Source organism: Simochromis diagramma, unplaced genomic scaffold (genome assembly GCF_900408965.1).
Source record: "Simochromis diagramma unplaced genomic scaffold, fSimDia1.1 OVJJ01000596.1, whole genome shotgun sequence".
Classification (NCBI taxonomy): domain Eukaryota; kingdom Metazoa; phylum Chordata; class Actinopteri; order Cichliformes; family Cichlidae; genus Simochromis; species Simochromis diagramma.
Window position 1 is genome coordinate 14,042,517 of NW_024387245.1, and position 16,084 is coordinate 14,058,600.

Below are 16,084 nucleotides of genomic sequence, written 5' to 3' on the forward strand. Positions count from 1 at the left end.
AAATCTACAACTACGGGCTTCCAGAATTGGAAAAATTGCTTTTACCATTTTTTTTTTTCCGTTGAGGTAAAGGGAAACTGTGCAGGCCGTGTGACGCTCAAACCTCCAATTAGCTCTGTTCTCAGCCAAAAACACAAAAATATCAATTTTCCAATTGGGTAAGAAAATGAGGCAGGGACAGGTGAGGCAATGTTTAGTAGTTACTTTGACAGTCTAATGCTTTTCTTTTTAGAGTGTGAGCAGCTTAATTCCTTTTAGAAAAATCAGCTAAATAGTGTCCTAACCTGACATGTGCAGAGTGTCTGCAGCACTATTTACTGTCAAATGCTTTCACCATAAGGTGTACTGCTTCACAATGAAAGAAGACCAGGTCTGCATGCAAGGCACCTTACAAAAGCCCAAGGAAAGACAGAAATTTTCCTGCCTCTTCTTTGGACAGCTTGACAATGTCTGTGGTATGCTGCTGCCTGAGGTAAAGGCTATCTGATTACCTTTGCAGGTCCTGATTAGCTGTGGAGCATGTGTAGCTCGGTGTCTCTTTGCCAGCTCATGTCAGATATTCGTGTAAGTGATCACAACTGTCTAATCAACCATGGTTACCATGCCTAATTCTATAAAGAGTTAAATTAGAGTGTTTAATTATGCCCACACAAAGAAGTAAGTGCCAGATCTGAATCATGTGAAGGCTACCCACATGGCAATTTTTGTCAATACAAAGTTATAAAAGGAGGAGAAAATGTGGGCAAGGTTTTGTGGAGCAATTTTAGTCTGACAGTGAGATATATGTGGAACACTGATAATAAGCTAAGCTACAGAGTAACTTTTTTGGGCCTCTCCAGCTCATGCTAACCTTGAAAACCAGCACTATGAAGATGATTCTAATTGTCAAAGGCTACCTTAAACGATGACTGGTTCCTTCGTCATACACACATTGTAGCTAATCTTAAATTAATGAATGAATAAAGTTATTACCAGAATTCTCAGCAGAATACAGCAAAAAGATCATTTCAAAAGCATCTTCCTCATTTCGCTGCATTTGCAGCATGTGTAAGGTCCTGGCCTCCACTCCCAACATGACAGCTATTCATCATTTACAAAACATTTCACTTTTTAGCTAATTTGTAGAAATTGCCACTCAGCAAAAAATATCTCAGAAGCATCTAATAGTGGGTCGAGCTGTGTTTTCTGAAACTGAACACAGCCTGGCAAGTGACACGTTAGTAATGGCACGTAATGGTCAAAAAGCAGCTTTGCAATGTATTTAAGAAATCATCACCTAGCTGGGGAGGGGGGGTGGCAATCTAGTGGATGCTCAAGGCAGCTATTCATTACAGACCTGCTGTGAATGAGGTGTGTAACAGCACTGAGACAGTTCAAAACATCTGTGCAGAACTCTCACAAAGTGTGCTGTGTGGCACTCACCTGTGAAACTTCACCGAAACCCCAAAAATGTGGACTGGAGCCAGAAGGACACAAGTGCATTTATGGTCATTTATCTGTTTTAAAAGTTTATTCAAACACATTAAGTATTATCAGAATCATTTACCTGCTTCATTTAATGGTCAATAACATCATTGTATTTTACAGACTGAAGCCGAAGCCAAAAAAAAAAAATCTTAACTGGAAATACGTGCTACAAATGTTTAATCAACTTTTTTCTAAGTATGAGAAAGCTGACCTTAAAGCAAACATATGAAAATATAATTATCTGACATTCCTTCAAATTAAAAATGATAAATATATTATTTTCCTAATTTTAAAAAATGTCCTTTAGAAAAAAAAAAAAACCTTTTGACAAGTTCCAGGTGACACAGAAACTATTAATCCTCTGTGTGGGAGCTTGTGGACAGCTTTGGCCTTGTATCACTCGGCTGAAGTCCAGCCAGGTTTGGCTCACTTCGACAGGCAGTGGAGTAACTGGATTTAATCCAGACCAGCCACAAACCTCAGCAGCACACAGAAAGCATAAGCTTACCAGGCAGAATTTATGAGAAATCATGTCATACGGCGAAAGGTTAATTTAAAAAGCATCTCCATGTTTTTTTCAGCATTCAGTGATGATCCAGCTTGATAATACCTCCTTGAAAGGTGTTCCACTGTTTTCTCTAGGTCAGAGACCGCGGACACAACGGAAATTATTTCACAATCTTGTTGTTGAAGACAGAGGCCAGGTCTGTGACCACTTGCATTTAGTTGCCATCTTCAAAGCAGCTTTGGTGCACCAAGATAGCAATTAAGAATTGTTAAGATGGGGCCAGTCTGTTATTAGTCTGCTGTAAGTTTGCGATTGAATGGGTCAGGTTGGCAATAGGGTTTGTTTGTGATGAAACAGCGATTAACTACCAGCAAAAACTGCAAATCTCTTGCACATCTACACACACAGAAATCCACATGAACTACTTGCATTCAGAGGCTACTTAGAACCTCACACATTTGAAACAGAAATCCAGATTTTCCACCACAAATAGTGATGTGATTCAAATTCAGGCGCTCAGCAACCTTGCTTTTATATAGTAAAATAACCAGAATACAACCAATGAAGACTGACTTAGATCAACTGCAGTGTGTTTGCAATATTTCTTTGTTCACGAATTGTCACTTTTCCAAAATTGCTAGCAAATCTTTGCCAATCTGTCTGCAGTCACAGTCGCACCGTGACTGTTTGGAGACACGTTACCTTGCACAATCACCTTGGTTGACTAACGTTTGAGGGAGTTACACCCGCAGGCTTGCCTCAGACACTGAGTCGCAAGGCAGTTGCTGTACTTTTACTGTAGTGTGACTGAGCCATTAGCGATATTACAGCAATTTAGCTATCAAGTAATCCTGATCAATGGCTTCATCAGTCATGGGAAAACAAACAGGATACAATTTACCAGAGTCAAGACTGAACCATGAGAAGCAACCTTTTTTTTTTTTTTAACAAATCCTTTATCATGACACTTTTACTTCTAAACTGTTTTTACTTAGCTTGTATCTCTTTTGCAATACACAGAAATAAATTACACTAAAACAAGCATGTATGGGATTTCTTACTTTTCATCAGTCACATGCTAATTTAATGCTAATTGGTCACGACTTAGTATAAACAACAAACCCGGGGCCTCAACCACATACAGCCCGCAAAAATGTTAACTTACACTACAATAGAGGGATTGATGGGCACCAAACAAATTGAAATTAGTGTCGTAACGACTCCCGCAGCTCTTACATGTAACCTACATTAGCTTTAATTAAGCGAAGGCCTTAGTATGTGAGGGTTAAGTTCATTTGCAGATGCTGAGCTTTTCTTACTTAAATGAAGGCAGCGGTTCCCTGTGAAACAACAAAATCCATGTTTCTCTGTGAGCTGTTTACTTTCAGTAAGGTTTCATAATCAGATGTTGGAACAGTGGATGGAAACCTGCCTATTAAAATAAGCAGTTTCAGAGATATCTTTCTGTTCATCTGAGTTATTTTTACATGTCCCAATTCAGTTATTATACATTAATCCTTGAAAAAGATCAAGTCAGCGATGAATTATTTCTAACGAAGTGTGTTTAACTTGTGTTACCCTGGATCAGGATTAGTGACTTGCATTTATTTGACATAAGTGGCAGCTATTATGTGCAGTTTTGCATGTTTTCTTTAAGAGCTTGTGTTTTCTAAAGCTTTGAGTGTAAGTGTTATGTTTTAATTTGGAGCATCCATGTATGAATGCAGTGTAATGTTGATACTATAGTTCTCTGGAACCTGCAGAAACTTTCATGACTTAGCGTTAAGTCAGAAAGACAAGCTATTAAATCCCTAACTGAGCAGCAGAAGCTTGTGTTACACAACCAGGAAAAGCCTGCGGCAGTCTGAAAAAGTCAAACTCCGCTCGGCGGGAGTGTATTACTGTATATACTTTCAGGAATCAAAGCTCTTTTTCTTGGCACGCAGTTGGCACCATCCAGCTGAATCTCATCCACTTTGAAGCAAATATACTCAAAAAATAAAACTATGCAAATGGGTGGACTTACACAGGACAGGAAAATGGAATTTGTAACGTTTTTCTAGCTCGATATGACGCCGGTTTTCTAATGATTCTTTTAAAAAGGTGTGCAGTGATCACACAAAGAATATCCTGACAACAAGAGAAATAAAAGAAATTCTCTCTAATATCTCCTCAAATATTTGAGACGTTACACGTGTAAACTTTAAAGCAAAGAAGGGAGCGCTGTAATATGAACATGAATATTTGCAATCACCAAAGCGAATGGCACCACATTCAACTCCTCAACCACCAGGAGAAAAACAAAATCTCTGGTGTTTTATTCTTTTTTTGCTGTTAAAATGAAAGCAGCCAATACAAACTACATATCAAGAGTCGATACAGACTGATGGTTTTTGATTTGTATTCTTTTCTGACTTGTTGCCAGGCTTCAGTTTCTATCTGTAAAGTGATTTGGAAGTAACAGTTGCCGCTTCTTTGTCTCTGGTGTCATGTATCGAGACAGATTGACAGATAATGTCTGAGGAAATGCCAGACATCTAATACGGGACTGTTTGGTCAACAGTGGGGAGGAAATCAAGCACCGCCATTTGACATGAAACCGAGGAAAGAAACTGTAAGGGCATGTTCAAAGTTCAACCATAGAGCTGTATATGCACATAAACATGCACTTACGCATACACACAGATACAAACCATCATTCATATCCAACTCCTGCAAACAAGCACAGAAGTGCACATGTGCATGGAAATATTCACATGCACATGCAAGCAATAATAAACGGATACAAGCAATTATATGAAAAAATATACACTGGACAAACACGCCCCAAGCTGTAATTAAACATGCGCAGTTTACTCCCTGTGATCAAAGTAGAGTGAAGCAAGATAATAAATTATTTTATAAACAATTTAGAGACGAAATGTTCGAGTTAATGCTGGGCATAAGAATACAAATGACTTTCTGCAATATGAATGAGATCATGCAGCTGCACTGCAACACCTGGGCAACAGGTGGCATGTAAATAAATGTTTTTCACTAGATCGTGTCCTACTGCGCTCAGTCCATATCTACTTTGTTGGCTTTTTGAAAATTGCACTGCATGTTTGCTTTTAATATTTCAAACAGTGATGTTTCGTTGGCAAAACCATTTTAGCAAGTTATTTTAAAAATATGCACGATTCATCATTTCTCCAAAATAACAAATTAATATTCTTTAAGCCAAGACAATTATTTGGCAGAGCATTTAACTTTGACTTCAAGAGTACCGTAATGAGCTTCATAAATTCAAGTGCAGGTTAAAATGTTAAAATGCTGTTCTTTTCCCTTCATTTTGACTGCAGCCATAAGAGCACACACAGACATTTTTCTCGTCACATGCTCACTGCTATGACTTTTCAGTTGGACAAATGAGCTCTAATCAGATTTGCTCCTGTGTATTACTATGTAATACTGTCATTATGACACCATATGTTCTCTGTTTCTCAAACGAAAGAATTTTTGTTTTCCCAGCCAAAACCAATACCACTGCCCTGCCCGCAGTGATGATGATTCACTGATTCAGTGACCAACAATTACCTGCAGTGTAGCAATAGTTTTGAATTTTGCATTTTGATAAAGAGCTAAATTATTTTAACTTAATTTATCTAATTAAAAAAAGTTTTATCTATAGTCTTACCCCACAACATGTTTGAACAAAAACTCATAGGCAGGTCTCGTCCCATAGTAGAAGCTACTAAACAGCCTGGATGCCAGGCTACATAAAAATAGTTAATTTAAGTTGCCAGCCTTAAGCTAATTCTGGTACAATGCATGGTTCCTTTTCAAATAAAACCATTTTAATTTAATTCAATTAACTACTTAAACATTTGAATCATTAGTGGCCTAGAATATGCTAGTCAGTAAATCCCTGAGAAATACATTTATTTGCTTTCCTGTTGAGAGTTAGACAAACTGTTGCGAATGCGCTCATATCTGTGCAGTTAATCTGAACCATGGAAGAAGTGTGGCTTCATGCATAAGTGACAAAGTCTTGTGCAGAGCAGCACACTGAAAGCTGAGAAATTAACAAAACAATTAACATTTATATTGTTTATTGCTTACAATAGATTCGGTTTTGACAGGCAAGCTCCTCCCATGGGCATTAATACTTTTTTTGTTCATGTAGTTGCTCTTTAGTATTATGTTCCTGTAACAGCACACTTCTGTTACCATATCTCCTTTTGATGATCTTACATAAATGTAGAATTGTATTTAAAGTTCAAACAGTTTTGTAGAGATTTTAAAAAAAAGGATGCAATGGGTAAGTTAGTGCAGTAAGAGGCCTTTTTGAATTTGAGGCCAGAAACAGTTGCAATTCATTTTCACACGTGAACCTCAGATATTCTTGGGTGAATCAGGTTGGGACACTGTCTAAAGTTGCACTTTCTCAAATGTAGCACACTGCTGTCAATGGTCTGAAACGGTTACATTCTCACTACAAGACATACTCTGGTTTTTTTCTTAGGTGAGGGCACAGCCGGGTTAAAGTATGCAGGAGGCAGGACACTTGACACCAACTCGCTCACTGTGAACTCACCTGACAGTGACCTGTGCTATTCTCAAGTGGACTCGATTGAACAGCACAAAAACTTTGTAAGGAGACAGCAGGTTAAAGACGGCCTCATATACAATCTACATTTGCTTTCCATGTGCACCTCCACAGGGTGATGGCTCAAAAAGTTCAGGGCTGATGTGCATGTGTGAAAACAGCTTGGATTACAGACATGCAGGAAGATATGATAATTAGGTTAAAATCACTAGTGCTATTGAGCCTTGTCCGTGTTGAATTTCACATCAGGCAGAAGTTGTGTTTGGCTTTCCTTAGTAAAATATCTCTCTAATATCTTATGCTTCTCTTCAGGCAAAAAAGACGAGCCTAAAAAGAGGGAAGAGAGGCGAACTGAAAGTCTAATGAGAACTGAACTGCTCCATCGAAAGAGAAAACAGCTTCATTCTGAGTCTGTGATGTTATAAATGTGGGTTTTGTTCAGATATCATGAGGCCTCGCCTTATGAAACCTTGCACATCCAGAGCTCGGTGGCTCGTCAGTTCATGTGAAAAGAAAATACCACAAATGGAGTTTCAAGGTTGTCAAACAGAGGTAACGTCATGATACCTTTAATGGAGATGGAGTCACGCCTTCCTTCCCTAATGGCTCTTCTACTGATCTCAGTCTGCATCTCAGCTCTCCCTGTTCTCCTGGTCATGAATGAACCAAATGGGCTCAAAACATTCTTTCTCTGTTCTCCTAGACGTACACTGAGACCCGCATTCATCACCTCTCCATGCACCATTACACCCAATGATGGAAGCAAAGAAACAACACTTTCATTAGCAGGTCCGCTCCACTGAGGTGTGGAATGTCTTGTGGGTATCCAGCAACAGTGACAGAGAAAGCCAGCCTTCATGCAGCTATTGTTGTCCTCAACAAGCTCACTTAGTGTAATGGGCAAGGCTGAGCTCGCTCTTCAAAAGACTAGGGGCACCACGCAAGAATAAGAGCAGTCATGCTTAGCCAGATTAGAGATGCGACAAAAGAAAGCATAATAAGTTGTGGCATGAAAATAATGACCTAAATGTGCTTAATTTATATTGACAAGCAAAAAAAAAGCCGCATCTTGTCTTTTTTATGTAAAAAAGTTGCGCCAGGTACCAATATTCTAGGGTATCAACAAATTGCCTGCCTTTAAGATCCATGAATCCAGTAATTTTTCTAAATTTCCTAAGCCATCGGTCCAAGAAGCATTCCTGCTGCATGCCGTAGTTCAACATCTAAACTTTTTCAAAATTCATATACTCTAGAGCTCAAATTTCCTTGCTTGATGCAATTACTTTATCTCTTTGTGAATGTCTCAAGTACAAAACCACAGAAACCTTTCAGGGAAAGATTTGTTCAAAATGTACAGCATTATCTTTACATGTAAATGACTGCATTATGCCATTTGCATTCCCTTCTGTGAATTTATCTGTTTGGATACATTCACAGAAGGCAGGAAGCTGGCTCATTAGCTGATTATGGAAAGAGTTGAGATTATGAAAACTAAATGACAGTGAGATGATTGTGTAATTCTTTCCTTCTTTTTCTTTCATTTCTTAGAAAAAATACCAAGCCTTCAAAACCCTTTGAAAGATATACTTTGGATGTCCAATTATACATGATTGCAAGACCTATTTGTCTTAAACTTCTTCAAGGTTTTGGTAAAATTCCTGAAGGGCAACCATGATTTTCCAGTGCGAAAGTCAGAAATAAAGCTAGTGGTGCAGTCATCCAATCAGCTGTGGAAAGGTTTTGTGTTGATTTTTCACAAAAGAAGAGAATGTCTACATCAACTGTGGCTTTGAAAATCAATTTTACTTCAAATGCATACCCATCTGAGTTGTTGGAAGTGAACAGGCCTACATGCTGGTTTGTCCTTAACAAAGGCACGAGGAGAGAACTTTTCACTGTTTCAGTACATTAAATATTTTTATTTTCCATGCCAGAGCCAAATAGCCAGTGAAAACATTACAGAGACTATTACAAACCATAAATGTGCTTCTCTATTTGCAGCCTGATTAAACATCTCTGTCAAGACTGGTGGCTGAGGCGGCAGTATTGTTTCACCAAGCGTGTATCTCACTCATCACACTCTATCTGGACATCTTATAGTTGAGTTGAGCTAAAAGGCTTTAAATGGAATTGCCCTTTTCAACTACAAGGCAGAACTGTGAAAAAAGGTATAAAGCAGGCTGCTTTAAGCCAGCGGGGCGAAGGCGTCAGTCGAGCTGCTGGTGATTAGACTGAAACTGAGTGTGAAAATTACGGAGTGCCAAGCTGTGTGTTGTTTTGATAGGATCAGGACAGGGGTTGTTTTCAGGACACTACAATCCATTGTTGAGCCTTCTGGAGGTTTTGTGGACCTAATTAAATGGAAGCTGCGATGATGGAAGGTTTAATCACTTTACAGGTCTGTTGACAAACCCAATTTCAGCCACCCGCAACCTTTCTCTGATATTAATAATGTCTAACAACCATGTCTATACAACAAAATAAGCAAAGTATCAATGTCTTTCATAACAGGCCAACTTTGATTCGGGAAATGAATTAGGAGATATGCCACCTCCCGTAAATGATTCTGGGCATTTAAACTTCTTTGCAAATGCTGGTGATAATGTCAGGTACATACTCCAAATCACCATTTGAGCAGTACAAGCAGTGCAAACTTCAGACAACTAGTTGTTACCAAAATGTCCTTCTGTTTTCTTTATCTTGTGTTAGTTATTTGTTTCATTATTGTGCCAGGGCAACACAGAAATCATCACAGAACATATGAAGTTGTTTAGGTTTTCAGTCCCTTCAAACATTTTATAAAACTGATGTGACGAAACAGATAACAATAGCCGGTTATGCTAGTTATACTCTGACATCAATCAACAAGACCAACATGGGCCAATACCAGTGGTCATTGGATACAGAGCCTGCCGTAATATCGGTATATCGCCATAACAGAATGCTAGCCTCTGATGGTAATGTAGTACCTAAATAGGGAGCTACTTCAGCAACCTCCAACAAACTAATCCTGCTAAAGGTGGAAAGGACAAACTTGCTTCACCCCTCCCAACACAATCCAACAGTAAATAAAGTAAATGACTCAACCTAGCATCCCTGGAACACTTGCTAGTTATGCTCAGTAGACAGAAAAAGGAAATGGTGGATGGAAATTACTGATGCTGTTACATGATGGAAAAGGTGGGCTTTAGCCAACTAGTTAAAATGATCAACCCAAGACACAAAATTCCAGGTTAGAAAATATTTTTGAATTTCTGCTTTATTACTACTTTATTACATAAAAATATTACATAGCTCCTGAAGGGTTTTAAGATTCCGTTACTTTAATTACTGTTAAACAAAAGTGTTAAGCAGTTATGTTTCTAGTTTTATGCTTACATTTGTTTTATGTTACATCACTTTATATAATGCTTTGTCACAACTGCTACATTATAATGGGCTCAACTTTGTTCTGAATTGGGCTCCTCTCAGTTTTGCTGTTGTTCAAGGTCGTGGTAAGTAGGGGTGCTGCAGCACCCCCTGCCAAGTGCCAAAAAAACCTAGGTAAATATGTTAAAAACCTTTATAGTGCCAAGAGTGTTCCTGTTATCAGCTGTCTAAGAAATGTGTGATAGGAAGTTGTAATATATTAAAAATGCCATCATCACCAGGTATCATGGTCAAATGACTTTACATAGTAGCCACCAATAGTTAAAACATGGTGCATTTTTTTAAATGACAGTAATATCAAAACACTTGTTTTGTTACCAGCTAGCTTATAAAAAGAGCACAGCAAAACACCAGCATATTATAGAGCATCATCCCCCTGATGACTCTCAGAACTGTTCCTGTTGGCCTCACCCGAGTGATTATTCTCCAGTGACGCCATGGTTACTGTTCAATACATTACAGATGAAAGTCACACACCTGTTACTGATGAATGCCTTCAAAGACATTTTGAAAACTTGGAACAATTTCTTCCATAGAACTCATGAAGAAATTCATCGCCTAAACCTCGGAGCACCTTTGGAGTATTATATTTGTGCACGCAGATGAAAGTAACCCTTTGGCCTATTATAAGCTGCTGCAGTTTAATATTGTTATTAGGCAGTGATTTTACAGTCCTACACTTGCTGCAGAAGGGCATTTGACCATATTGTATGCTGTGCAAATCTGGCTTTGGGGCGAGTATTATATGCTAAATCTGATAGGTTCTAGTCAGCAGTGTGCAAACAGGCCTGTTGTATGTCCCGACTGCTGTATCTTTAGAGACTAAACAGCTGCAATACCTGAATCCTCTTTAATGTTTTTATAATGGATTGGCTCACCTGTGTTTGTGCCTGATGTGTGCGCCCAGAAGTTTAATTATTGTAGTGCCTGAGTTAAGATATTGTAAATAACTGTGTCTCGTCTATGCGGAACAGTTGAGTTAAGTTTGGCTGTTTATTCTTGTCTGCTGTGTGCAGTGGGAACTATTAGTTGCTACGCTGACAGACTTTTTAGAGTTAAGCTAAAGCTGCTGGGAGCTTGTAGCAGTAGGTTCTCACTTCAAATTACATAGCTTGTAATCAGTGACAACAACGAATTGAAAATGGAAATTTTGGTAGCAGAAATCAATGTCACTGGCTGCAAACTGCAATAACGAATAAAACATATTTTTTCTAAAGTGTCATAAATATCATTATTGCAGATTTCCTGGAAATATCGAAGCTATATTAATATATCCACTGGCCATTGGATATTTTGTCTAATTACAAAAAAAGCATGCTTTCTAGAAAGGGGTTAGCAATTAGCTGATACTCCTGTAGTTCTTATTTATTAGAGGACTCTAATCAAAAACACTCACAGTTATTCAAAGCCATTCTTAAATCAGTCTTAGATGTTTAGAGCACAAGCTAATCATCTTACCTCAGTGAGAGGGAAAAAATGCTTTCACAGTAACTGTCATCTATCACTCACATGCCATGTGTTTATTAAGATGTAAGCACTGCCATGGGGAAAAAAGATTTCTATTAAACTGCCTACACCAACAAGTAAAAAAGCATAATTCATTTTACATATGACTGATTATATGTGCTGTGAGATTATTAAAACCCTTGTTTCCATCTCTAGAGAATGCTTATATAAGTGGTGTTGGGTGGTTTGAGTTGAGACTTATGGTGGCCAACAGGGCGCCCTTTAAAATAACAACAATTTAAGCTTCTGGGTGTTAGGCTAAATGGTGTAATCCCTCTAACTCCCGGCCAGCGTTGGCAGAAATTCCACAGTAATATGCGACATGATTTCATAGTGGCTGCTGTCTTTGAGACATGTTTGTAATGCTGAAAGGGTCACTGAGGGGCACAGACAGATAAACAGAAAGGCTGGGAGAGAGGTTTGAGGAACAAGGTTCCCTTTTTTTCTCGTGATTTCAGACCTGAGTTATTAGAATCCATTTTTCCTTAATAACAAAAGGATGTAAAAAAACAAGCGCTAGGATGTTTATACAGCTGATTACTCACACCACACCTTTCTCCACATAAGCTATGGGAAAAGAATGAAAGGGACAAGAGGGCTGTATATGCCCAGTCTTAATCATTTATATTACACATACTAGTGTCTTATGCTGATGTATTTTACAATATATGAGAGTGTTGGGGGGGCGTTGATGTTTATTGAAACAAGCAAGCCTGATGCATGAAGGCCGAAGCCTGAACCCACCAGCTGCTTCATGTAACATCACATCATTTGGCATCATCAGCATGAGATGGATGTTGTTCAGACTCGAAAAGACATAATCGCGTTCAGAAAAAGCACACATCTTAAAATAATGTTTATCTTAAAAGTCCAATCAGTTGATCACTCCTCTGTGGAAGTTATTAGAAACTTATGTGCTGCTACACATTAAATGTTGACTATGGAGACAATTATAGCCCAGCGACCTTTTTATGCTTGTGTAAATTGTAACTGTAGGTTTGGGAAATAGCTTTGCTTCAATGTGTCCACCTCACTCTCCTCATCATGTGTAATTTATCTGAAACAGTCTCTGCTGTAGGATTACAGCTGTACCACTGTGTTTCTGTTATTTTTGCAATATTGACAATTTCACACAAGCAAAGATGAGACGGTATGAAGAAGTACATCTCTCTAACTAACCTGGGAGAAGTTGAGCCCATTGAGTGGATGGCACTGTTCCTCCACCTTCTCGACAGCTCCTGTTCTCTTCCTCATCCTCTCCGCCTCTTGGGCCAGATACAGGTCCAGCACCGGCACCCCTCTCGTCTTAATGTCTGCCTCGGTTAACGAGTTCACCATCAGCATCACCCAAACGGGTCGCTTCCTCTCCCAGTTCCCAGCGATGGCATTGAAGAGGTAGTCTGCGTAGAGTCCCTTCCCTCTCTGATCCGGGGTCATCCAAGAAGGCATCATGAGCTTTACATACTCAAGGTGTCTTTTAAGCCTCCTGTAAATGTCTCTGGGTAATACGTCCTGCAGGTTCTCACCTTGAGGAAGCAGCTGACAGCTGGTCAGAGCTGAGATGGTGTAAGGGTCTGTTAGGTCCAACTCAAAGTAGACAATATTGCTCTCCTGGAAGGCCTGCTTGGAATTTTCTGGGATAAAGTCCCAAACACGTGTGTAGGGAACATGGATTGTACCGTAGAAATATGAAGGGGGGTCCCGTTTGATCATCCACAGGAAGGAGTTTAGGTCAGTTTGCTGTGGGTACAAGAAAAAAATATTAGCAAAGCTACAATCAAGATAGACAGACCCATTCATGGGCCCTCTTCCACTTATCCAATTCAGGGTCACAGAAGGTCTGCAGCCTATCCCTAGTGTGATAGGGCGAGAGGCAAAATAGATCCTGAACACGTCGCTAATCACACACGGAGACAGACAAACATTCACAATTTAGAATCATCAATTAACTAAATCCCATGTATGTGTTTGGAGTGCAGGAGGAAGCCAGTGTAGACAGACATGTGGAGAACACGTAAACTCCACACAGTAACCACAAACAAACATAAACTGAGTGGTTCATAATAACGTGCTAAATATTTTACTTTTTATGTTTGTTCGATAGTCCTAAACCACAATCTCATGAAATATAGAAATATAGAAATCCTTAATGTAGGAGATTCCTGATTCTCACAATTAATTCTAATTGTGAGTTGCTCAAGTAATCAAATTATCACCCAAGCACGTAGCACCTAAACAATAGCAACTCTAAGAAAAGAAAAAAAAAACATAGGAAAACAAGCAAGAAAGAAACAAAGGGGCAAATTTACAGTCTTTCCATTATGTTTACATTACAGCCTGTCTGACACCAACTGCCTCTTTGTCTGTGAGTGGCTGTTTATTAGACAGACCACTAACATGCTGATAATGACTTATTAACAGGCCACTTAGAGCCCAAGTGTCAAATGAACAATACACATGTCAGTGACTGTCAGACTACAGGCTGTTGCCCTGAATGTTTTCCTTCCTGTTGCTGCTGGATCTGACCTCAAATTGGTCTGAGTTACTCTGGGGTATGATGAACGGTGTTACAAGAAGACTACTCGCAAAGAGACTGAAAGGTTATTTTTATGAATGCACACATCTTTTTGTAGATTAGATAAAGATCTACAAATAACACAATCCCAATACACAAAAGGAGTGTTAAAAGAAATAGTTCATTGATTAGCTGACAGAAAATTGTAGGCAATCCACTTCTTTGTAAGCTTGTTAGTTTTCAAGTTAAAGCTACATTAGAGATTTGGAAGCTTTTTTTCAGATTTCAAAGATCAGATCATCAATTTATTAATTAAACAAATAATGACGATAAGTGAGTAGTTGCACAAAAAACAAACTGGGCTGATTTTACAAGTTATAAAAGGCAGATTTAACTAAATCCAAGACAGGTCCAGTCTGAGATCAACTATTTTATCTGTTATGCAAAAAAGTGCAAAATTAAAAGCAAATGAAAAGACACAAAAAGCAACACTGTTGCAAACTGAAACAGTGTGATCACTCATACACTCTCTCTTCATACAACTTACTTTCCTGTTCAGCTCGCAGCTGGCGGAGTCCTTCAGCCTCCACTGGTCTGCTCGGACCAACAGTATGAGGCAGGACTGAATGAATGCGCCCAAAGTGCCCCGCATCGTAGCTGTCTCCAAACCGTGCACGGTGGCCTGTGTTTACTCTACCACAACGTGTTTGCAGCAACTATACCAAAAAAGCATGGACCAAGTCCTATTTCCACAGCTTGAGCTCCGTGCGGTCACGTAAAATGAGCTGACAAGTATCCGATAAACCGCCGGACAGAATCATGTTGACTTCAGCCTCCTGGACTCAACGCTGCCGCTTCACGTGTGTCTGAGAGAGAGAGAGGCGGTCATAGGAGTCTACACAGGGTCACATCATCCTCTCACTGCTGGTCATGTTGGATCCCCCTCCAACAGACACACACTCCCCTCTCTGTACTCCCTTCTGGCAAGAAAAACTGCGCGAGTTTATCCAAAAGTTGCCTGCAAAAGTTGAAGCAACAGGTCCACGCCGTGCCAGCACCTGAAGCTAAACATCAGAATAAAACTCGGGATTACGTTTTGACCTCTGTTTTCCTGATGTCTGGTTTGGTGAATGTGAGCGTGGTGCACGAAGCCGCACTTGCCAGATAGATATTTAAAAACCCCAAACTTTTGCGCACACTGCTCCGTCTATCCACGGAGACGTGCACTGTTTGTTTCTGCGTCTCTCTTTCTCTCTCTCTGACGTGTGTGAATGAGCACCTACCACCCCACCCCCTCCCCCAGGTTGTCTGCATAAACCCCACCGCCACCACCCTGCTGCAGTCCACCCTTTCCTTTCTCTCTCTCTCTCTCTCTCTCTCTCTCTCTCTCTCTCGCTTTCTCTCTCACACTCACATACAGTAATCTGATTAAACGTCACCTCGTCGATCACAATTCATATGTCAATGAATTCAGTGTGCATACCTTTACCAGACTTAAATCAAGAGCAATTTATCACCGATATGTGTGATTAACAAAAGCTACACTGATTACAGCATTTATCCCTGATTTCAATTATCGTTATACTGATGAGGTCTCTTTTTGTCGCCCTAGAGAAGCAGGCCCCAAAGGCATTGTTTTTTTGGGTGCCGCTCGAGATCCCGCGGATAGATTATCATGTTCTAGTCCTTAATGCCTTACAAACAGGAGGCATTCGCATGAGAAAACCTGCCATAACACTGGCTTACATCTGGGACAGACAAGGAAACCGCAGAGCTTCACCTTTTCATGAAAGGCCAGCAGAAACATGCAGCAGCTGAGAAAAGGTCAGTCACCTCGCCCTGAATAAATAAGGACTACCAATATGACATTTTTACTATTCAGGGTCCACGCAGAAAATGTGTTTGTAACCTATTTTTATATATTTATTAGGTCGTATTATCATTAGATCCAACACAGCTTTACATTTTCTAATGTTTTAGCAGTTTTGGACTGAATTTCCTAAGTAAGGCCTTGAGGTTTATATCTGCGTCTCTAGGCCGATCTGTGCGCTCTGGCTCGAAACCCCTGGTT

General features: G+C 39.6%; 1 protein-coding gene across 1 annotated transcript in view; it reads right to left on the bottom strand.

Moving 5' to 3' along the window:
* trabd2a (TraB domain containing 2A) overlaps nt 1-15,278 on the bottom strand; it is a 62,193-nt gene extending 46,915 nt beyond the window's left edge. The window contains exons 1-2 of the mRNA XM_040000392.1: nt 14,561-15,278; nt 12,678-13,238 (exon numbers count right to left, since the gene is read on the bottom strand). Of these exons, the coding sequence (XP_039856326.1) occupies nt 12,678-13,238; nt 14,561-14,665 (666 nt within the window). The 5' untranslated portion in view covers nt 14,666-15,278. The remainder of the gene's footprint in view (nt 1-12,677; nt 13,239-14,560) is intronic.
* Nucleotides 15,279-16,084: the final 806 nt, after the last annotated feature.